Source organism: Passer montanus, unplaced genomic scaffold (assembly GCF_014805655.1).
Source record: "Passer montanus isolate IOZ18808 unplaced genomic scaffold, ASM1480565v1 scaffold12, whole genome shotgun sequence".
Lineage (NCBI taxonomy): Eukaryota > Metazoa > Chordata > Aves > Passeriformes > Passeridae > Passer > Passer montanus.
The window spans coordinates 12,004,176-12,028,873 of record NW_024358722.1 but is presented as its reverse complement, the minus strand read 5'-3'; the positions used below and the strand labels follow the sequence as shown (position 1 = coordinate 12,028,873).

Below are 24,698 nucleotides of genomic sequence, written 5' to 3'. Positions count from 1 at the left end.
ACACAAGGACATTCAATAATATCACTTCCAAAAGACTGTGGCGGTGGGAGGCAAGTTCAGAAACAGAGGAATGGATCCAGCACGCCCGAGGGCAGCGCCATGGAAGCACAGGGTGGCACAGGTCGGAAGGGAGCACGGAGGGCTCACCCGCTCCCACCGCCCCGCTCCAGCAGGGTCATCCCGGGGCACACGGCCCGGGAGCACATCCCCTCCCATGACACCGCGCCTCCCTAAAGGGAAAGCACGTTCGGGCTCATCCCCCTGCACCAGGAGCCGGAGGCCAGAGCCGCGCTCGGGTGCCGCTGGCGCAGACGCCACGGGGGTGTCACCCACACCGGCGTGCCGGGCTGTCACCGCATCACGGATCCCCCCTGGGCCCCAGCGGCCGCAGGGCCCCGCGCTCCGGCCCGGCCCGGCCCGGCCCACCCCGCGTGCCCCAGCACGCCAGTCGTGGGGGGCTGGAACGGCTCCTGCTCCTGCTCTGAACCGAAACAAATCCAAACCCTGCTGAGCCCAGAGCCGGCCCAACCACAAATTGTCATCGCAGTGCATCCTCAGACCGTGAGGATATTCATCTGATCTAGCTCAGGGTTTCCTGAACTTGCTCTGAGTTCGTATCTGAACATATCTAAGTGCAAACCTAAATACCCATGAAGCACATTGATTCCTAATCTTAAGCAGTTTGTTTTTGTTGTTTTTTAATTAGTGTGGTTTTTTTGTTGTTTTTTTTTTTTAATTAGTGTAAACAAATGCCCAGTACTCTACATCCTTAAAAGTCTGCTTCAGTCCAGCCAAAAGGAATATAAGCCACAGTCCCTCCAGAGGATGATAAAATTATTTATTCTTACATTAGTTTATGTACACAGTAAAGACATTCGGCTGGAAAAATGCCTCTGTTGTAGTAAGAGATATTCAAACAACTACAAACTATCAATAAATACATTAGAAACATACGGCGCACTGATGTAGAAATACCCTATGCTCTTTTGGTTACTTACCCAGTACAATATTATTGAAAATTTTTTTGGTATTCTTCATGCAACATCAAAATTCTTCCTGACAGTTCATGCCACTCAACATTTTTTCTTTATTAGGAATGGGATGAAGTTTAAAACCCTGTTTACAAGCAGTAAAAAAATCACTGAAAATTTTAACATAAGTCTCTTAATTTGTGTACTAAAAAGAACAAATTCAAAGAAGGTTGTCTTAAAAAAATTAATTTTCTCAACTAATTCTTTATAAAATAGGCAGTATTTCAAAAGGGATGTTTCCATCACCCAGGATGAATTTGTGCTTCAGAATTTTAAAAGGAATATTCATGGCAAAAACCTAAACCCAACCAGTAGGTAGAGGAGAGATTGCAGTAGGAACTGCCTAAAACCAAACATGCTTCCAAAATCTGTCTAGGAAAACACTAAACACTTATCCACATCACTATGCCATCACCTATTCTAACAATTAGAAATGGAGTTTTAATAATACTTAGCTCTTCTCATGCTCAAACTTCTTCACAAACATTTAAATAGCCCTAACACTTCTGCAAGTATTATTATCCCCATTTTACATTTGGGGTGGTGGAGGGCTGGGAATTTGCCAGGATACAGACCAGACACATCCTTTTTATCTTGCCTCCCCTGCTTGTCTGAGTTCTTTATCACTTTCTGTATTTAGCACTCTGTGTACTGGAGAGCCCCAGAACACACGGAGAGTACATTCCCATCAGTTATTAGTGGTTATTATGGAAGCTGTGTCACTTTGAGGGTTACATGACAAATATTAAAGTAATAAACGACATGAAATCCAGGCTCAGGGTTGGTGTCACAGAATGGCACACCATCCACTGTCAAAACAAACCTGCTCTTTCTGTAACCAAGTGTTATGCCTAATTCATTCTGTTTTACAGCTGAAATGACTCTTGTGGTCAATGGTGGTGGTACACAAGAAAAAAATTTGTTCCTCACAATCTGTCCCGGGAACATGGAAAGCCCCTGTGGTGGCTCAGTACATCTTGACATTATAAAACAAAAAGGACTTCTAGATCAAAACAAAGATTTTGCATGTGCTAACCCACCATGAGGTACAGATTACTAAGGTCTCTTCCCCTCCACCCCTGAGTTAGAAATGTGTCTGAATTATTGTCTGAAAACCATCTGGGAAAGTGAATGTCTAGCAATAAGATTGCAGATACAAAATAAAGTATTTTGCCTTCATCTTGGTATTAATCCTTGAATTATTTAGATTGTTATCAACATCCCTCACAGGAAGAACATTTTTCATTTTACCACATTTGCCCTCCTGAATTTTCTATCTTATGTCTTTCAGTCTGTGCCCTGTTTTGATTTTATCCTGCCTGGTTTACTCTTACTCTAAAACCAGCTTAGTTTCTTGCTGTCTCTTGAAAAGCTGTGGAGCAATGGATAATGCTGTGGTGTTTCCCTACCTGACCTGTAAGAGATGAGAGATGCAATATTCTCCCACTTGTAATAACAAAATCACTGAGCATGCAAAATTACATCCCTCTTACAGGCACCCAAAAGGGCTTTAAAAAGGCACATGTGTTCTGTGTCATTTGTTCCTCAGTGCCTGACCTTGGTGGTTTTAGTGTGTCTCCAATAAACCCTGTACAACGCACACATTCCTTTGCAATATGGAAGGAACTTGAAATAAAAATTAAGATCTCCAGTCAGTAGCTGTGTCATCCTTTAACAAACACTAAAGGTGCACTGATTGTCAAAATTAGGTTCTTACAGCAACCTCACTCCCTAATCTATTTTCCCCCTTCTTCCCCAAACTTCTAGGAGAGACGAAAAGTGCATGTTATATAAGTGAGCTATTCCCCAAGCTCTTCCTGCCTTTTGTAGAGCTGGTAAGGCCAGAAAACATCTCTTTTGCACAGATGGGGATGCAAAAGAACAGGAATTTTGCCCCTCTTCCAGCAGTGCAGCCAGGAGCTGGCAGGCTGGCTGAGTATCCTGCCTCTGGCCATGTCCTGAGAGGTGAGAAGCACCTACAGCTTTTGGCTTCAGATGGGGACTGTGGATGTTTACCACCAATGGAAACCAGTCCCAAGGCACTAGGCAGGAGTGGAAAGTACACAAGAAAGCTGTTGTGACCTGGGGTACTCTGTACAGCTGAAAAAACAGGCTAAAAAAGTAAGAGGCATTGGCTCCTTCCTCTGGGCTTTCTGGAAAAACACAATTAAAACAAATAAAAAAGATGCAAGATACTTGGCAAATGTTTTCGCTGCCTAACTGAAGCCATTCTTCCTGCTTTAAAAATCTAGGAGATGGGGGGATCAAGACACATTGATTCAAATATGCTAATGTTGAAATGTTTCCATTGCAGACAAATGAAATGCACTTGTATGTTTGGGCATGGCTTCACTTCTGTGTGAGGGAGAGGAGCCCACAGGCCTGCCTGGGCTCCTGGGAATTTACTGGAGGAGGTTAATCTCCAAATACCAGTGTGGTGATGGGAGCCAAGCATTCCCCCCAGCCTGGACTGAACCAATCTGGATTGAATGCATGTTTGCACCAACCTGGGCTTCTAGCTGCCTTAAAAATGCAGTCTTGGAAAAAAGGGTAGAAAAGGAAAGGCTGATGCTTTGGCAATTCATTATTTGTCCTGTAGTCCAAAGTCATGAAACATTTTCAGTAGCTTAACTGGTGGCAATTTGCTATTGTATGGCTGGTGCTCACCACAAAAGCTGTTCTTCATGCTTACAGCAATCACATTGACAGGGCACGCTTTTCACAATTCCTCCAGATCAGTGAGATCCACGACCACTTTCAAAAAGAGTGTATCATCTCTGATGTAGGTGTTCTTTGTGTTCTCCAGGACGGTGTGCGGCACGAAGCGTGGACAGCCGGAGGCGATATTCATTTCTCCATCCGGCCTTTTGAAACTGCTGCTGTTGGGGTCAGCTCTAAAGACTTCCACAATGTGATTTTTTTTCCCACTTTGGTCCAAAAGCATAAGTGTAACCTTCTGCTTGAAAGGCCACAGCAGCAGCGAGTCAAACTCGCCCCTCATGACCACGAAGTAGAGGGAGATGTGCGTTCCCTTTCCCGAGCCGTCCCCGTTCAGGTAGGCCCTGGCACACAACCTGTACCCACAGCGGCTGGTGTAGAAGGGCTGGCTGGCTATGGACAGCACACGGCCTTCCACTGCCTCTCTTTTCTTCTTCTTGTAGTCCGTGATTTTCCAGATTAATTTCCCATTGTAGCACGTGCCTTCCAAAAGCTTAAATCGTTCTTCGTTTTTATTGAGCTGTGCTTTGTGTATATTAATCTGGAGATCATGTTTGCTGGACTGATCTTCCAAAACAACTGAGAGAAGAAGGAAACACAAGGAAATAGAAAAAAAAAAGAGAGAGAGATATCTGGTAAAATAAAACTGTCAGAGCCCTGGATAAAATGAGCACCCAGACTGAAGCTGGCAAAACTGATCTACCCAAGCCTGAGTACAGGCTATGAACTACGGCTGTTAACTTTTTAAAACTGTAATTGCACCTAGTAGTTGAATAAGAAAAGTGTCAGCTATAAATCGTGAATGCCTGAATAGCACCATGGCCTCCATCACAGTGCAGAAGCCAAACCAAGGCCAGCTCTTTGGCTCTGTGGCCCTGCAGTGTCACTGGAGGTCAGGAGACACTATGCAGTAGGAAAAGGTGGGAGAACACTGCGCACACTATCAGAGTTTGGTCTCAGAATGCATGAAGAAAGCCCATTCTAGTGAAGAGCTCCAACTGCCTGAGTGTAGCACCAGAGCCTCTACTTAGCCACCAGTAAATCAACAACCCCCCTACCTGTGCAGGGAAGTGCCAACATACCCAAGCGCTGGTCGTACGTCTCCATCTGGGCAATCTTCTGTTTCATGGTTTCAATTGTGTCAAACAGGGGCTGCAGGTCTAATTTACTTTGCTGCTGGTTTGCCATCTGTATTAGCTGTTTCACTTGTGATTCCAGGCGTGCAGACTTATCCAGGTGACTGGCCAGAGCCTTCCCAGGTCATGCCATTGGAAGAGGGTGGAAAGTAGAGACAAGAGATATCCATAAAACCAGATATTTGCTTTGAATTAAGATAGTGAAGTCTTTAGCATGTCAGCAGTAGCAACGATATGATGCATTCAAAGTGCTCTGCTGGCTTAGGAAATTATCCCAGTGCTCCTTCATGATTAATTCAGCACATTTACAGACTGAGAAGCCATTCCTCATTCAGAACCCATTCACACTGCACCACTTCATTCAACTCATTATTCAAATTTACACTTGCACATTTGCCCTGGGCATCTGACCATGAGGATTTATACTGTGCTTTTTGCCCAGGACATGTATCCAAACTTCTGTATCGATTAAAATGAAAAGATAATACCATATTGTAAAAAAATGAGAAGGTCTTGGGGAGATTTGTTATTGCTGTGCTATTAGTAACAACTATTACTGGAGAAATATATTTCAGGATGCAAAAAAGCATTGGTAAAAAAAGTAAAATCAATGTCTCACCTGAGTGCTTACCATCAAGTTGCTGTTGTTACCGAACAGTTGTGTATACTGTCTGAATTCTTTCTCACACTTCTTAATGGCATCTGCTAGCTGCTGGATTTTAATCTCTTTACATTCCAGGCTCTTATACAAGTCAGATATCTATGGACGGAAAAATCAGAGCATAAATGCTGAGGAACACCAAAACATACAATGAAGAAATTATAATGTATCTGACTGTATAAGAGACCGTGGTAAAGTTTACAATGCAAATCCTCTAAGTGAGCTAGATAGAGCACTCCTTAATTCACTATTTGTGAATAAGCACTGGCAAGAACTGCACATAAGTAATCAGACTTCTGAGCAGATCTGTGTGGCTCCAGGTGCAAAGAGGCTCCTAGCTCTCATTTCCATTGTGATGATCCATTCAGCTCTATAGTGGGATAATATATATTTACATGCACAGGTGCATGTGTACGTATATGCATTTTTTATCTCTGATGAGGTCTAACCAGCAGAAGAGATGAGTCAGTGAGGGATACACACTTCAAAACCAAGTTTTAGCAGTTTAGGACTAATTTCTTGCATAAACAAGCAAAGACTAAGTTCCTTGTCAGCTTTCATCCATTCAGTAACAGGACTGGGCCTACACCAAGTGTCTCCTGCTGGGAGCTAAAGAAGTGGTCTTGAGCAGAGAGGTGCTTGCAACTGGCTCTGCTGTCCTCTGTGCTACCTCCACACAGAGCAGGTGACCTGGGCACCTAAAGGCTGCTTTTTGGAGCAACCTGGCCAGTCAATTAAACTTTAAAATACTTTATCTCTAAACCTCATATCCAGTGTAAAGCAGAGACTGAAAGCAAATGAGGTGAGCAATAGCAAGGAGCCTCCCACTGTGCCTGGTGGAGAATATAAGTGCCTGAGCACAGAGAGGTTTCCCTGTAATTGACTGGCTTCACTAGAAGAGCTTATTCTGTCTTCTGAGGTGTGAAAAACCATAAAAACAGTCTTTTAAAATGTACCTGATCTAAACCAGGCAACAAATGTAGAATCTCGTATCATCCTCTAACCAGTCAAGAAGTGCTGAAGAGTGCTCATTAAATATGACTTACCCTCTCTTCCAACCGGGAGTTCTTGTCTAAAATCTGCAGCATGTGTTCCCTCAGGGCGCTGTTTTCATGTTCAGCAAGTTTCCCTCTTTTAACCTTAGTGAGGCAAAGGGGGAAAGTGAAAGAATAAAATAATAAGATATGCAGATTTTTGAAGCTGTTGGTAAAAAAATTATTGATGCAAACATTGAAAATGTCTCCTTTATGCCTTGAAAGGGAGGGAAGGGCAGTCCTGATTCTCTCGTATTTCAGCTTAGCCAGCAGAAATGGTTGTGAAAGGACATAAATTGGTTATTTTAATTATTCTGATGGTTTGGGAGACAAAGTCCAGTCCTAGTACAGACAAAGATTTGTAAAACAGTACCTTTATATGACAGCCGTACTGCTTATATGGACAGTCCACTTCTGCCTCGGGACACACAGCATGGTGCTTTTCAATCTGCATGTATTAAAGAAGCAGTTTGTGATTAAATAAACACTTAGTAATTTGAAGCGCTAATAAAATCTAAATGCCTGCCAAAAGGGTGAATAAAGGCCATTGTCATGACACCACCAATCACTTTTCCAGGAAAACGAGTATTCAGAATCAATAAGCAAGCCAGATATTTTTCCATGCTGCAAAACACCCATGGCTTGCAGTGACAGAATAATCCACTTATAAGATGGGAGATACATCCCTTTTAGGATTGAAAAAAGGAAATTCTTAGAGCAAATTTTATTGGCACGGGCCAATGTGGTCTGCAGCTTTCAGTTTTCATAAATTTATGCAATCTGCTGAATTGCAATATCAGTAAAAAAATAATAGTACCTCTTTTTTCAGAATTATTTGTGAACAGTTTTGGAGACAAGGCACAGGATAATCAGGACAGTCATTTTTCTCATGATTCTGAAGAAGAAGAAAACAGAACAAGGCAACGGCTTTAATTTTCGTAAAGTAGTATATACAGAGGAAGCTATGCAAAAAGTAATCCCAAACATACAAATGCAAGTAACATATCACTTTGTTGTTCATAAGAGAGTATCAATAATTGGTATGATTTAAAGCACATTTATTATACTTTCTTCTTCAGTTACTCAGTCAAATTTTGTTTCAGGAATTAAGTGCCATTGCAATGCTGGAAACTTTTTACTCAGCAATATCAAGGGGAAACAGGTGATGGATTCCCAGGAATGCTTCATAATCTTACCTTTATGTTAATTAACACCACATATGTATTACAGTACTGGCACCTCTCTTCTCGGAATTTACAGTGCTGGCTCAAGTGCTCCTTCAGGTCCTTGCGAAGAATTCGATCCCGACATCCATCATTAGTGCACTGCATGCTTTCAAACAAACACTGCTGCAGATGCTCCTGCAACACACAGCAGCAGGTTAAATGCCAAATGGCCAGTGTGACCTGGCACGTTTCCTCCAACGAACAATCACCTAAGCATTCAGAATATGAATGAACACTGCAATTTACAAAGGCTACATAAGGCAAATGGTTCTTATTAAAAATACAACCCTAAGGCAAAGCTGGAACAAGCTAAAAGCTGTAATATATGCTACTTACAGTGTATAGCTGTCATAATCTTTGTACTTGAACCACGCTGCTACAATAACTCTGAAGACAATCATGGGAATTTAGCTGATCATAAATACACAGAGCTGTCATAAAAATCAAAGGCTTCAAAATTTGATCAAGCAAACCAACCTGATATCGCCCCAGAATTACTTTTGAATTGCAATCAGGAAAGTTTTTGCAGAACACATGCAAGTTGAGTACTTCTCTTTTACAGCAGTTGTCTTTGAATACCTGTAAAGGAAGCAAACCAGGCTTAATATGCAGTCACATGGGATGTTATAAATAATATAAAAGAACAAAACATCACTGCAGATCTTCTAGGTGTTCAAGCGTAGACACCATAATTGTGAGTATGGCTATTGATAATTCATATTGAAAATTTGTATTGAAACTATAAAGTCAACCATTTATGACATTTCTAGTAAGCATGGGTCTTTTTCCCCCCCACATAGTTATTCCAGAGATGCTGATCCATCCCACAGCCAGCAGGACTAGTAGCACAGGAGCTGTATAACCACTGCCAGACCCTGCCTGTATCAAGAAGAAAGCAGCTGGAGCTAACAGGCTCCAAAAGTCAAACCAGCTCTGTGCATGCTCCACCATGTTCAAGCAGTGCCTTTGGGATGGAGGTGATGCTGAGATATTCTTTCTGTCACCTCTGAGAAGCAGCACCATTCTCAGCTGTAAACAAATGAAGCCCCCAGAGCAAACTCTCAGCCTTATTTAGAGATCTTCCCACATTGCTGTCATCAAAATTTGCAAGAAGTGGAAGATAACAAACAAAAAAAAAATCCTGTGGACGGTCTGATTATAATTTCCTATCAGGATTCTGAGAGAGAGGAAGGAGACATTTTATTTCCCTGGAACGTTTCTGGCAGAACCAGCATACAGTACACTTTTAAGCTTTGGAAGATAAATAAGGACAAACTAATCCAGTATAAAACAAAACAACCAAAAGCAACAATAGCTTGCAAAATAAAAAGGATTATCTCTCTTTTCCTCTAAAAGTTGCCCAAAAGTAAACTAGGTCTTCAGGGTTAATGAGATCTAACGGAGACAATCAAAAAAGCAAATTATAGCCAAGTTAAGATGAAAACAATCAGATAAACAAGATATGCCAGCAAGGTAGGGCATTTAAAAAGAAAATCAATAAAATCTCCATTAAAAAAACAGACATCTAGTGACTTGGGAGGATTCAAAGCTTTGTGAAATTCTTCAACACTTTACTGGAAATACAGAGGACTAAAATGAAATAACTTTAGAACATGAGGTATAAAATGAAGCTTAAGCTAGACAGCCATAATCCCTGAGCATCACTGAGTAGACTGCTTCCTTTAGCATTATTTCAGAGACAAAAAAACCTGCTCTGCCCTGAGGACTAAAAGCCACCTTGTTCTCAGCTGTCTTGCCTTTCCCATGTAAATGCTGACTGCTGAAATAAAACTATAGCTACTTACCTCATGCATTTTTATTGTTTCTTTGTCGACAGGACAGGTGGGTACTGCATTTAACTCTCTAGATCAAAAGAAGAGTCGTGTTAACCCACAGGAAATTCAATTTATTTTATGAAATTGGGCTATGCTATTATCTGACTCTGACAGAAGTCAGCAGTAGATAGTATAAAAACAAACAACTAAAAGAAGTCCTTCAAAAACACTTTCATCTGGCAACTACACAGCCAAATTCTGCCAACAGCTCAAAGAGGGCATAAAGCAGTAACTGTGAGTATGTAACAGAAAGCAGAGTTTGCCCTAAGAGTGTTCAATGGTAAAAACCACAAGATGTTTTTTAATTAAGAGAATGTTGTCACTGTCTGACCATCTGCAGATCACAAATGTCATATCTCTAAAAATCTCATTGTGTGCTTTAAACCCAGCCTTTTTCTACTAGAAGCAGTGCCCTCCTTACTATACCACTAAAAGATCTAATGGCTTCTTTCTTAAAAGGCATAGAAATTGTGTAAAATCCAGGAAAACAGTCATAGAGGCAGTGCAAAAGGAGTCAACCCAGAGACAAAGCAGCAAACATCTAAAGTTCACAGAAGGTAATTAGTGACATCCATCCACATAAAAAGGCTCCTCTGCAACCTTTCCAAATGAAATCCTGCCCTCAGGTACACTAAAGAGTCCATAATGTATTCCCAGACAGGTCTGGTGGGGTAAACTCTTTTGTACCAAGCAAGAGGGATCCAGCAGCCTTGTGATCTGAATGCAGCATCAGGTAATATTAACATCAGTTTATAATTCTGCTAAATTCAGAGGAATTACACAGAAGCAAATGAACACAGCCTAATTTAACCACCAACACCATGAGGCATCAATGCAGCAAATTCCTCTGAAGAGCACCACGGCAGACAGACAGACCACAGCAGCATCTCACACAGCACTATCAGCTTACATCAACAGTTTCTTCATGCTGACTTCCCTGCGGCTCACCAGCACGGGTAAGGTCTTTAGAGACACCTTTCAAACACTGAGCATGCAGTCACTGGGTTCAACAGAGCCCTGCCATTGACCCTTCAGCCTACCTGGCTCGGTAATATTATGGCACTCAGTGATGATTTATAGAAGACGTGGGCTGCTTTTTTTAGGAAAGGGAACAAGGGGAGCCTGCGGACACGGGAGGAGTCTGCTCTCACCTCAGAGCGAGGATGCACTGCTGGCAGAAGCGGTGCCCGCATCCCGTCTGGTGGGGGTTGCGCAGGACCAGGTGGCAGTAGGCACACTTGTACCTCTCCTCCAGGCTTTCCACAAACTTGTAGTTGGTGTCGGGCTCGAAGTCCAGGGAGCTGGTGTTGGAGGAGTTCTGGCGTGTGAAGATGCCTGAGAGAGCAGCGGGTTCGTCACAGGCCATGGGAGCTGCACTGGGAAGCGAAGCAGACGCAGGGAAAAGCTCTTCAAACACTCCCTGGCAGCCACTCTGCCTGGGCTACCGCTGGCAGCAGGCTGCTGCTGGCAGGAGGGCTCTCATCTGCACGGGGGAGACAGGTTTCAGAGGGAAACGTGGTGCCAGCTATGGAGGAACAATAAAACACTCACAGAACCACGAAACAAAGATCACGCTACAAGCATCAAAGCGCACTTCTTTGGAAAAGAGCTTCACAATCTGAAAATTATTCCACAGAATTGAGATTTTTATGGTTTGGTTGGGGTTTTTTGTTTGTTTGTTTGTTTTCTTGCAGCAGTTCTTAGTCTTAAAAAATGACAAGAGTCTCAGACACAGCTGGGGAAAGCAGAGGCCAAGTCTTGGACTTAGTGTTCACCAGGAAAGTCTCTACTTAAAGTACAGCCCACCCACATGAATTTACAAGTTCATTGCACTGGTTCAAGCAGGAGATGGCTTTGTGGTTCAAAGCAAGGAGCATACAAAAAAGAAACCAGCAGGGGGATTTTACCTTCAGTTTAGGTGTTACAGGAGTTGAAGCCTCTTAACTTGACATCTTTCTTTTTCCCATTGATCATTCATTTCTAGCAGTAAACTCTTATTTTACTGAATTATGTACAAGTTTTTGGCTATATTAATTCTGTCTGAAAGAAGTGGTGAGAAGAAAAGATAGGAAAGAAGGGTTGCAATCAGAAGTGTGACATAAGTTTTTCTTTCAACCTACCATAACTCATGCACAGCACAGGAATACAACGCTAATCTTCCAATAGGAAAAACCATCAACATTTGTTCCAAGTCTTAAGTCACAAACCTCAAGATTTGCCACCAGTCCCTCAACCTTGCAGTTTTTATTTTTTTGCAAGTAGCTCAAGCCCTAGAGCCATTCTGGTTGGCATTTCTAGCAGCTTTGCACTCAAGACGTTTTCCTTACAGAACTGTACAAAAGCACAACACACCTGAGCTGCCAGATCCTGATTTCATGAGAGAAGTGCTCAGTTTTACAGCTGTGCTGTGGGATGCTATTTCTTCTCTGTGTGCACCACCCGCCCTGTCAGTCACTGGAGTCACTCTTACTGGCATCAGCACCTGTCTGAGAGCTCTCACTCATCTCCTGTAAGGTCACTGAGGGCATTTGCTGCTTTTGGAAGGAAGCAGGGTCAGCACATCAACAGTAACAACCTTGTGTCTGGCATGAAACAGTGTGCCCAGTGCTGACACTCTGCCCTTCCTCCCTGCTGCAGTGGCCTCCTGGCCCAAAAAGCAGCAATTAGTGAGCTGCCACAGAGCACCTTGGGCTTCAGAAAGCAACATCCATTTTCCTTTCTACTTTAACAATCCATACTGGGCGAGGAAATCCTGCAGACAGATAATGTGCCTGATTCAAAAACACACCAAAGCACTTAACCAATTAACATGTATTCCACAGCCAACATTTAAGTGCTCCTGTAACTCAGCACCCTCGTTAGTGGCTGTACACAGTATTCACCTCCCCAGCTTGTGACACCCTTCCTGCCTTTCACCAGGCTGAATGTCTGACATCCTCCAGCACAACTGATCATCTAACGTGGGTAGCCCTCAGGAATATGAACTGTAATCATATTCCAGCCATTAAAGACTTATTATTCCAACAGAAGTTTGCAAATTACCCTATTTGGTCCCTCCAAATGAACAGCCTCCTGCTTCAAACCAGACAGGGTTGTCCATTTGCTTCTTTCATTTTTAAACAGTTGATCTTTCCTCCTCTGAAAATGCATCTCCTGGTTCCCTGACACCTAATAAGGAGCAATTCTCTTTTCCTCATGTCAACCATAGATGACAAAATGCAGCCTGAGGGATCACCAGTCTGCTGTCTGGGCTGCCTCAGTAGCCGATGCCAGCAGCAAAGTGTTCCTGCTGCTTCTAAGGCAGATGGAGAGCTGTCACCATTAACTTCCAGAGCATGGACCACCCACAGGATAAGCTGCCTAAGAACTCACTCTGCTGTGGGTCAGTGAGAACCCTGAAACAAGTTTCCTTCCTCTCTCTTATTGCTGCTCTCTCTCCTGTTTACTTGGCATACAATTTCCCCAGTCCTATTATGCTCCAGCACTTACCTCATCTGATGGTATGGTTTAGCAAGCTAATGCCACACTGTGTAAAAACATACTGAAAAAACCCCAACAACAACAACAACAACAACAAAAATTATATGTTTTACCCATTTTGCCTTTAGGGATCTTCCTTAACTCCAGAAACTCCAGCTGGAGTGACATGTTTTAGGCTAAAAAGTTATGGAACACATTAAAAAGAAACAGTCAGCAGCCCAAAATCACATCAAGAAACTCCTCCAGAGCTCTCACTGCTCATTAAATCAACCAAAATCACTCCCCTTTCTTTCTGCAAGGAGCCACTCTGCTGTGGTACAACTCCTTCCAACTCTCTTGCTGAAATGAGAGCCTGTATCTATTTAAACACCTTCATAATGGACCCAACCCAGATCCCACTCCTAAAAATGGAGATGCTTGGCATCTCCATGAAAGCACCTCCTCCACCTCAGCCTTGCCCAGGACAGTACTGCACAGCTGAGGGCACCTCAGGACACAGGAAAGAGCACCCCAGGTGAAAGGGGAGGCTGCCTGCTCAGGGCAGAGCGGAAACCTCAGAAGATGAGGGAGTTCGCTGCTGCTGCCAGCCTTGCAGGAGCTTTGCTGCAGGGCTTGCAGCTGTTCTGCTGGAAGAAATGGGCTGCTCCAGGAGCTTTGCCCAAGCTGGAGAGGTGCCCGTGTGAATCAGCTGGGGATTCTCAGAGGAGCTGGGAAACAGCAGCCCTGTGCCAAGCAGGCAGTGGGATGCGATCCAAACCAGCCCAGCAGCGTGCAATTCCCATCCCAGCACTCACCAGTGACTCAGGGCGGCTTGCAGCAGCTCTGCTCCCACTCCTGCCCTCCAGCACACGGGCTCTCTGAACTGAAACCAAAGGGAAACCGTCAGGGGAAAAAGTGCTGGTAGGTGACAGCGAGAGCAGCCCAGGGTTATCTGAATCAATTTCCTGCTTACGCTGATGCCTGGCCAGCGTAGGTAGGGGCTGAGGTAGCTTTCACTTCTGTCTGCTCACAGCTTCCAGCAAGGGGAAGCTGTCCTGCCTTTGTGTATGCTGCAATCTTCCAGCACACGTGTGAACTGTAATGCTGGTTTAAAATAGCAGAGAGCGGCAGGCTCGTGCTGCATAATGATGCTCTTGTGGCAGACACAGTGCACGCTGTAAAAAGATTTTCACTGCAACTGCACCGCAACAGCACACACACAAAACCCCCCAATCTATGGAGACCGAAAATCTACATGTTTAAAGACAAAAAGGATTTCCCTATACTGAAATAAATACAATTAATTCTGCCCACACATAAAAAAAAGTGGTATGAATCATTTGAAGCTAAGCCCAAGTCCTACAAACACCTACCAATGAGTGGGAGCTCAATGGCAGAGCAGTACAAAGAGCTCCCAGCTGCACCTTCCCACCACTTCAGCATCCCAGCCCTACCTGCACCACAAGCTGCACAAGCAAAATGCTTCTGGGACAACTCTTTTTATGCAGATGCCTTAACCTCACTGGAAATAATCCAAGTGGGAGAATTTTCGTAACAAAAATAAACTTTATAAATTGTGAGCTATCCTGTTTTAACTGCCACCACACCAAACTGAGCCCAAATATTTTCTAGTAAAATGCTCCACACTTAGAATTGCTTCTTGTTCAGAAACAGAGCAGAACATAATAATAAGGAGAAAAATCAACATGGGCAAGACTTACTAGAATATAAATTGCATCAACATTTTAAAGCCATGTTCAAACAGCTCCTTTCCAGCTCCCCTCAGCTCTCTATCTACAGCACCAGCAGTCAGAATGACAGAGCCTGTGTGGAACCTTGATCACACTGAACTACTGTGGACAGATTAACTTCTTCTAGCCACAAAGACATATTTCTGCACACAGGAAAAACCATTCCTTATGATGTGGTTGCTTTTTTTAAAGAGAACATATTTTTCCTGTTTTTTCTCATATGAATCCAATCATTACCCCATGAGCTGTGAGTGCATCACTACAGCCAGAACTTCCAGGACAGCAGAACCAGGCACAGTCACTGGCTGCCACCATGTCTCAGACTGAGAAGGGAAAATATCCAAGTTGTTATCACAGATTTGATCACCAGACATGGACAAGAACACAGGATCCCTAGTCCTGCTGCCCAGCAAATGGGGCTGAGAGCTCAGCTTCTGCCAGGTTCAGTGCATGAGGGGAGGGTGATGCTCAGCCACCCTCCAGGACTGGGGTATTCCCAGTAAAAACCACCTTCCTCACTTAACAGCTTCCATGCCACGCATTCAAAGGGCACAGAAAAAAGGTTATGCACCTACATTTCTGTAGCTCTAGTCCATCTCTGTTGCTTTGCACTAAGACACTTGGTAAGTACAAGTCTTAAAAGATGCCCTGCCCCTCCCTCTAAAATCATCTACCTTTTATGGTAGATCAGAGCAGTCTTAGGCACAGTGAGAAAAGTTTTGTCAGATTTGGAGGTCTAAGACAAAGTCACTTCATTGGGAGGTAACAGGCAGAAACAGGATAGAGGGGAACACATCTTGCATTAAAACAACCCTTTCCAAGCTGCCTTATAAACTACTAAATTTATGAACAGATTAGCTGCCTCCAGTACTTTTGAATTAAAATAACAAATTTACATGATTTACTACTCTAAGGTCCTCCAAAACTCCACTATTTTGGCTACAAAAAATATATGCCCCAACTCAACACACAGAGAGGAAGAGCTAACAGTTTGCTAAAGAATGACTAAAAGTATCTATACAGCTTGAGATACATATTTAAGATTCAGCAAGTTATATGGAGTCATGTGGAAACAGGAGATGATGACATCTCCCAGGAAGAGTTAGAACACTTGCAGAGTTCCCATATGGGAGAAGGACTCTGGCTGCATCGTGTGTGTCCCTGCAGCACAGAGGCTGGAGGAAGGAAAGGATCCCCTGTTGCACCAACACAGAGCCACTGCTAGCACTCAGGGCTCATTTCCACTTCACCTGGCAGCAAGTGAACCTCAGGAACTGCTCTGCTGTTGTCCGAATCACTTAAAAGCTGCAGGGCAGTGACCAGCTGGTACCCAGGAGAGAGTATTTCTAACAGCAACAATTTCCTATTGGATATGTGCCTGAGCCTCCCCAGGGGATGTTGCTGCAGAGGACAGCAGAATAAACATTTTCTTTTGTATACAGACACCACAATGCTATTGAAGTTCCAACTGTAGTATTACCTCATCCTCAAGGCACAGTAAAACCTTACTAAGCAAGCATCAGTTTGCTCATCTCCATAGGCAAATTTTCACTAAGCAGAGTAAGACAGTAGGGTTTCCTTTGCGTAGAGGTACAGTCAAGCATTACAATAAATTCCCATAAGACTAGACTGCATCAGGGTTTTAAGACACAGGTTACAACACAGCATTAAAAAAAATTAAAAATACATTCTTACAATTAATGAAGAGTGTCTGGTGCTAAAACAGCTTTGATTTTACAGCCAGTTTACTTATTTGCTACATCTACTGTCTTCCCTGGACATTCTAAAAATAATTAATTGATTAATTTTGCATTATCAAGAAATCTATTTCTAATCAACACAATATTGAAATGCCTTAAAATAACCTCATTCACAGCTGGAAAATAAACTTGTTTCCATCACTTCTGTGGCAATCCCTGAATGTTTTATCACCTTCCCAAGCACCAACAGAACTCTCAGTAAGAAGGCTCTGCCTCTCACCCTTACAACATCACAACTCCACTTTGCTGGTTCACAGAGGGGTAAACTTGTTCCCTGAGATGTTTTGGGTCTGCAGCCTTCCCTCCCAACCCCTGTGTGCCAAGCCCCTCAACAGCCCTTCAGAAATGAGAAATAATTCTGGCAAAGTTAAGCTCCTGCCAGCATTAACAAGACACATTTTGGTAAAGCCATACCTGGAAGCTGTAGCTGGTCCTCAATGGGGAGAAAATGAGAGAGAGACAGAAACAGAGACACAGAGTGAGCTTTGTGGTTAGCTCAGCAGTACAAGCACTTTAAAACAGCAAGGGAGTGGAAATCCCCCAGAGCAGCTTTGAAAAGATCATGCATAAAAATGTTTTAGAAGTGTTAGGATACAAGGCAAGCCACTGAAAAGTATTTTGCCTTACTGCAATGATGTAGGGACTGCAAATTTACCATCTGGAGCGACACAAGGTTACCAAGGACGTTTCTCACAGTTGGAATCCAAGATACAGAGTAGATTTCACCTTCCACAAAACTGGTGAGTGATGTCATCAAAGAAAAAGTACAAGGGTAGCAGGAAACACACCAGGACATAAGAAACACCCAGGTCCAATCCTGTGAAGCCCTCCACAGCAGCCTCGGCAAAGCCAGGTGAACCCACCCACTGCAGGAAGTGAAGTGGAGCTCACAGAGGAAGCAGCTCGGTCACATCAGCTCATGCCACAGGCTGCACAGGCATGAGGCATTCAAACAGAACTCTCAAATGGAAATAAAATCCATTTTAGGAAAATAAACATTTTATTTGGTTTTGTAATAACTTAAGTGGCCATAATACCCAAATGGTTTTGTAGTCTCAACTTAATTGTGCACGCAGGATTCTTGGCAGCCTCCATCTCCCTCCTTCTGCATCAGCCTCCCTCCCCAAAATGTGCTGTCCTCAAGGCAGTGCCTTAGGCTCCATCTCTACCCCCACTCTTTCTTTATCCTCCTCTGCCCTCTTCCTTTGGTTTCTGGTCACTTGTTTTAATTTTTTTTCTTCCTTTCCTAAAGTAACCTATTATATTTTCTCTGAAAGCAGTAATTTTTAAGTCTCCTGTTATTTAAAATAATAATTTTCCAAATAAAGTGTCTATTCTCTTTTGTACTTAATGCAACATATAGCCTCTTTTGCCTTTTCCCTTTAACTGAGCTTTCTCCCAAAGCATTTCTATTCTATTTCAATTTCCATTTCCCCTCCCAGGAGGTGTCTCAACCTACAGCATGTTTTCCTGAACCTTCCATGAAACTCTGCAACAGACAAATCATTGCATCATGAAGTCAGTGGCCAAGAGAAAGGCACCAATTTGCAGGCATGATGCTTCTTTATGGGATCAATTAAATTGATTTGAGTTGCATTTCTCAGCACAGCCTAAGCTCCCTTCTACAGTCAAGCTTTTTAACCCAGAAGGTGTCCTTTCATCCCTGCCATCAGCACCTGTCCTCAGGTTGCTACACAGGCAGCACCAGGCTGGCACCAGAACAGCACAACAGCTTGTGCACAGACTTCCCTTGAGCCTGCCAGCTCTCAGGGAAGGGCACATCCAGCTGGGTTCCTCGGGAGGAGGCAGCGCTGCAGAAGTTGTAGTGCTCTGCAAGCACAGCTCCAGGAAGCACCATCTGCTTCTGGGAAGCTTTGGGGAAAACCCCAAATGGAGAAGTTGAGTGGGAGCAGGATCTTAATTTTAAACAGTTTGACTCTGCAGATGAGTAGAGAGCAGCAGGCCAGTGTTATTGCTTGTGAGCAGCCCCGACCTCCTCCAGCGCCAAGCACAATGCTGAAACCCTGACCAAGTTTCAAGCAAATTCAAGGGGATGAACTCGAGAGAAAAGGCAGACAGCAACAGCATTTAGGAAACAGAGTGAAGGAAGACACACAAAAGCAAAATAAAGAGACAAAAGTTACTGAAAACAACTAACAGGCTTTATTTTTTTTTATCTTTTAGTATACTGAAGCCAAAGTGAGTCATCACTTTTCCTAACAAATTACAAATTTTGCAGAACTAGGTCTTTGAGGCTTCCAAATTCACATTTCTTTCTCTGCCCTATAGGGACACACAATTCAGGACTTCAGCTGATTTGACCAGTATGGTCATGGTTTGGCCATGAATATCTGTTTAAGGCACAAGAGATCCTTGGTTTAATTTTCCATGCCCAGACCTTTTGACTCAGTCTTAATAAGACTCAGTCTTAATAAAGAACTTTACCAGCATCTATACAGAAATCTATGAATCAACTCAATGGTTATTCATCTGAATTACTAGGATGAGCTAATTTTTATTTTACACATACATGTGTCTGATGACATGTAGACACACATTTTTCTAGCCACAGCTGTCACTGAAAATGCAACTGCTAATGTTGCATTAGCAACCCAGAGCTCTCAGGGACCCCATGAACTTGCTGTTGGGAAAGTGGTGACAGTAAAGATTGTCACCATTTTCTTTTCTTAAAAAAAAAAAAAAATCAACAGGAAAAAGGATGTGTTCTTAAGAAGTCTTTCCTGTCAGGACAGGCTGGAGATGTACAGAGGTAAGAAGCAGGAGCAGTGCTCTGCCATGGCCCCTTCTCCAAATGCAGTGGGCAGTGGAGAGCTGTGCTCCTCTGCCCGAGCATGCTGCCACAGCTAGGCAGCCACAGCATTTTTTGGTTTCTTTCATAGGGCCACATTCCAGTTTCAAGCACCTGGATATAGCAGACAAGACTGTGAACCCATATGATCTTAGCACAGGTGAGACCATTTCATGTCTCACAGCATCTACTTTGGGAAAAATGCTTTGCAGATGGTTCCTAACCTTGAGGTTTGGTTAGTCACTAGGAGGCTTTGCACAAATAATAGTAAGTAACTTTTATATTTTGATATAACCTTCTGCAAAGCAAGTTCACAGCAACATACTTACCCATACAGAATCCCTGTATGGGTATGCAAACGTCAGTATATTACACACAAAAACTTGCTTTATCAGTCCCACTCCCAGAGACAAACATGCTTAACTACAGAGCACTCTGGCCAATCCCATCTCAAAATCACTGTGGTTTAGGTGCAAACAGTTTCTCACACACTTGTGTACTTGTGGCAATATCGAGCAGGATACTGGAAATTTTTGCAATACATTTTTATTAACAATGCAGCATGACTCAAGTTTCCTCACTTTCCCGAGCCCAGCCACACACCAGGGTAAAGAGGTTAGCTTCTTTCCTGGGCTAAGGGAAGACAGTGGAACAACTACACACTTGCAGCCCAAACTGCTACTGATAAGGGACTGATGACTAACAGTGTGATCATTAACCCTTCACAGTTATTGCCAAGAAACTTGGACAGAAAAGCCCCAGAAAGCAAAAGAAGAGGTTCTGAAATCCTCACCTCGGGCCACAGACCCAAAGGCACACTAGCTGTAAGGTGTCCCAGCCAGCTGGCTGGGTCCTGCACGGCACCCTGGGCAGGGAATGCTCCCAAGAATGGAATGTCTTTGAGACAACAGACACTACCTGCATCCCTGCAGCCACCAGCAACTGCCTCCACAGGACCAGGAGACCAAGAAAACACAACTCACACAGACTCCCTGAAAAACCAGAGAAAGGAATACCTCTCCCTAGCCAGATGATTCCTGACGATGAATTATGTCTATCAATGCAAAATCAAAGGGTCAGACAAAGAGATGAAGAAGACAGAGGGCTACAGGGTAACTTAAAGATGGGCACAAATAAAGTCCAGGAGATGAAGCACCGTACAATCTGCACCTGCCCACTGAAGGGATTTTGCAAAGTGACCCAAGCAGTATGAGGCACAGAATGAAGAGCTCCTGACCTCTCCCACAGCTTTGACAGCTGTGTAAGAAGTGCTCCTGACTTAAAGAGCCTGTGTGGTGAAATAAAGAACTGTCTAGTTTCTGCCCTCTGCACTTACCTGAATTCCTTTTTTCCAAGTCTACAAGAGCAGCTTTCTAGCTTCAAAATCTTGTCCCCTCCTGGTTGTGATTCCTTACCCTCTCAAAACTCCATAAATACCCTGTGAGCACCACAAGCTTTTCTTTCTTCCCTCATGGTGTTATTCTGAATCTTATCTTTCAGCAGCTTACAGCTCTTCAGTTTCTAACCCTAAAGTTTCCTGGGAGGTACTCACAGATGTGCCCTATCGCTGCAGACCATCTTCCTGCACAGGCTGAACTCTCAGCCTCTCCTCTGACACCTGGGCTGTGGATGATGACCAGCCCAGAGGCAGCACAATGACCCCAAGCTTCCCCTGCAGCCCTTCTTCTGCACAGCCCATGTTCCAACCTGGCACAACCACACCCTGCTCCACTCAGCTTCATCTCCCTCTCAGGTTTTAAGTGTTAGATCTTCACAATACCTCACCAACTTCTCTTGCTCCATGTCTTTGTGTGACACAGTATTTCTTGTCTGCTAACACAAATAAAACTGTCATCCATCACCATCATCCTCTGGTTTTCATAGAATCACGGGTTTGGGTTGGAAGGGACCTTAAAGATCATCTCATTCTAACCACGTGGCCATGGGCAGGGACACCTTCCACTAAACCAGGTTGTTCAAAGCCCTATCCAGCCTGGCGTTGAACACTTCCAGGAATGGGGAAAACACTTCCAGGAATGAGGAAAACACTCATTTCCAAACGCTTATTTCTCTTGAAATGTAATATTTTACTCATTTATCCACCCTGTGTGCTGCCACAGGGATAATTTTTCTAAGCCATAGCTACAACTACATCACTTCTCACCATCCCTCCACTTTCCCACTGCACCAAAACCTCTTCACTTTCAAAGCCTGTTCTGGTCTCCCTCCACTTGCCTCTGCATTGCCTCCAATGATATAAAGGTTTCTTCTCTGTTCAAGCAAAGATAACAGGCTCCACTGCTTCCTTGTCATGTATTTGAGCAAGTGTGTGCTGGGAGGGCAGGTTTTTTTTTTTTTGTTTTATTATTTTTTATTTTTTTTTAGATATTAGCAGTGTGTTCTACTTCAAATCTCTTCTCCAAGATCTCCTTTGCCAAACAGCTGGGAACAACTGGCTTCTGACTATCAAGGTGATCCAGAGGGTCCCACTGCCTCCTATTGCTCCTGCATGCAGGCAGGTCCCTCCCTCCTGACTTGAAACTACGAATTCCCTTCAGCCAAGGGCTGCAGTTCTGCCTTCTGCTCACACAGAGGGGTCCTCAACCACAGCAAACACTTCTGTGCACAACAGAAATAATATAAGATAATCAAAGCTAACAGCAAAGGAAGTTGTCCTGGGTGGTTTTAGGCTGAGTGCAACACATCATCACCAAACCTCACGCTTAGCTCAAAAGCAATAATACAACACAGTCCTCAGAAAAAAAGAAGATGATGTGAAAAACCAGCCAGGCCCAGGCTCATGCACAACGGCATTCCAGACCACCCCAATTTTACCTTCATCACTAAACCTGCATGCTCTGCGTGCAATCAGCAGGGGAGTTTAAAAATACAACTGCTTCTGCTGCCAGCCTGGAGATGTGCCTGACCTGAATACACCCAGCTATTTTTAGCGCATCACTGCACTCCCTTCAGCCATCCCGTATTTATAAAACGGAAGTTATGAGGAAAGTTGTTCTTGGCTGGCACCGGGAAGGCACAGCCAAGCTAACAATAGGCAAAGCAATTCAAGAAGTGCCAACAATAGGAGCTCTTCACTTTTTCTTCTAAATATGAAGAGTGTTCAAAATGTTTGGTTAAAGCCTGCTGCCTCAAGATGCTCCCAGAGCGCTGTTAATCAAGGAAAATCAGAAGACCCCCTGCACAAGCACAGAGGGGAGATTCCCTCCCTCCAGCAGCATTCAGCTGACACCAGCGGGGATGCTTGTTACAGGTCCCTGCAGTCTGAAAAGATCAGACTGCAAAGACATTCTTCATTCATCCGAGCAGTCCCGGCTTTGTCTCCCTCCCAGCCCCCAAAATTTCGGCCCTGCGTCAGCCTCTGGGGCGGGCACCGGGCCTGCTTCCCCCCGGCATCCCTGGGGGCGGCGGCCGTGGCGCCTCCCGGGCCGGGCCGGGCTGAGCCCGGCTCCGCGGGGGAAGCCCCAGCAGGGCCGAGGGCTCCGCCGCACCTCGCGCAACTCCCGGGGCGCCAAGTTCGCCTTTGCGACCCGGGCTTGCTCTCTGGGCGGAGAGAGCAGCCCCGCGCACACTCCTCTGCCCCGCGGGGCCGCCACAGCCGCTTCAGGGAGCTGTCACCCACCGCTGCCGCCCGCGGGCCCGGCCCCGCTCCCCGACGCGCCCCGTCCCCCCCCCCTGCCCTGTCCCGGCCCCGGCGGGTCCCTCGCCCGCGGCCCGCCCTACCGCCGCCGCCCCCGGCCGCCGCCAGCCCCGCGGGCGGGAGCCGCTTTCGGTTTCATGGCAACCCCGGGCGGGGAGACCCCGGCGGCGGCACCGCCCCGCTCCGGGCAACGCCGGCGCTCCCGGGCTGGGGGACGGAGCGGCGGCGTCCACCCGCCTCCTTAGGGACGGCAGCGCCGGGACCCGCGGCTGGGAAGCCTCCCCGGCAGCCCATCCTCACCCGCCGCCGGCCCCGAGCTCCGCACAGCGCCCCGCAGCCTCCCGAACGCCCGGCGAGGCGCGGCAGAGCCGTGCCCCGCAAGGCAGGGAGTTTCCAGGAGCGAGTAACGAGGAGCGGCGGCGGGGCTCGCACACGGCGCTCGCTGCCCGCAGGGAGGGCAGGGAGTTCTCTTTCATTATTGACACCTGCGGGACTGAAAGAGCGAAACAAAGCCCGTGCTAAATAGGCAAAGGACACGGACATGCCACACGCCTGTTTTTATTTGCTATTATTGTATTACTGTTACGTGCCAGGACTACTGGCTAATGACCCGAGACACGCCGAAGGGTTCCTTACGAAGGCAGGCAACACCGCCCTCCGCCAGCCAACAGTACTGATGCGAGGGCTTTGCTGCCTGTTCCACATCACCTGCTGCTGCACTTTGTTCTGTCTTTCACATTAAACCACTTCTAGGAAAACCAGTCTCTAAGGAACATTCCATCCTAGCACCCGCACAAAAGCACTAAGGCTAACAAAAAAAGAAACAACTGGGTCGCATTATCTGGATTGTCTTCAAAGGAGCTCTAAAACCAATACTAATGAAATGGTTTCAGAAATATTCTTTCGCTAAAATGACTCAGAATTGTCACTCCCGAGGGAGTCAGTCCATAGCGCATTGAGTCTGGGAGCACAGCAAAGGCATTACTGTGACAGACACTTTTAAAAACATTCCTTGCAAAAATTAGGTTTGTTTAAAATTTTTATTAGCTTTTAGGAATATCCTGATTAGTCTGGGTACTACTTGCTGGAAGCTCACAGGAAGATCCGTAAGAACAACAGGCATTATGTTGCTGTAATTAAGTATTTATAAGTTAAATGAATAGCTTAGAGATGGGATCAGGTTCCCAAGCTAGTCACTGGCTGAACTATCCTCCCAGTGCAGAACATTATTCCCCAGAACAGTGCTTTGTGGGGTTGAAGATCCATCCATAAAATCATCGGCTATCAGGGTGCAGGCATTAGTTTAAAAACCCCTCTTCACTTAAGGCTCAGTGAGCATAACAGCATGCCTGGTCTGCACTAAGACAAAGTTGCACCCTTGAAACTGCAGTAGAGATCACAATCCCTGAATCTCAGTGCTTCCTTTTGAGCCAATCCAAGAGCAAACTGCCAAGTCAGTAACAGCAATGAGGATTTATTGTGCTGCTAGAACTCTCTCAGTGTACTGCACTGAAAAAGAGCTTTAAGATTAAAGAATTAGACAGAACTAAAAAGTAGCAGCCTTCACTAGTGGTGAAAATGAAGTAATTATTTTCCACAGTTGTACTTTAGAATTAATTT

At 44.7% G+C, this 24,698-nt stretch overlaps 1 protein-coding gene across 8 annotated transcripts; it reads right to left on the bottom strand.

The window, feature by feature from the left end:
* Window positions 1-817: 817 nt before the first annotated feature.
* Window positions 818-23,131, bottom strand: TRAF5 (TNF receptor associated factor 5). 8 transcript variants are annotated; one of them, XM_039697751.1, is made up of 14 exons: window positions 17,026-23,131; window positions 13,916-13,983; window positions 13,235-13,297; window positions 11,549-11,681; window positions 10,793-11,166; window positions 9,612-9,669; window positions 8,284-8,385; window positions 7,777-7,941; window positions 7,398-7,475; window positions 6,954-7,028; window positions 6,593-6,685; window positions 5,505-5,645; window positions 4,832-5,000; window positions 818-4,328 (listed from the first exon to the last, which is right to left on the bottom strand). In XM_039697751.1, the coding sequence occupies exons 5-14, from the start codon at window positions 11,005-11,007 to the stop codon at window positions 3,751-3,753; spliced, it is 1,674 nt and encodes a 557-aa protein (XP_039553685.1). In that variant the 5' UTR covers window positions 11,008-11,166; window positions 11,549-11,681; window positions 13,235-13,297; window positions 13,916-13,983; window positions 17,026-23,131; the 3' UTR covers window positions 818-3,750. The 8 variants fall into 8 exon arrangements, with proteins under 8 accessions (XP_039553685.1, XP_039553684.1, XP_039553686.1 ...); XM_039697750.1 differs by lacking the exon at window positions 13,235-13,297; XM_039697752.1 differs by lacking the exon at window positions 13,235-13,297 and having other exon boundaries at window positions 11,549-11,677.
* Window positions 23,132-24,698: the final 1,567 nt, after the last annotated feature.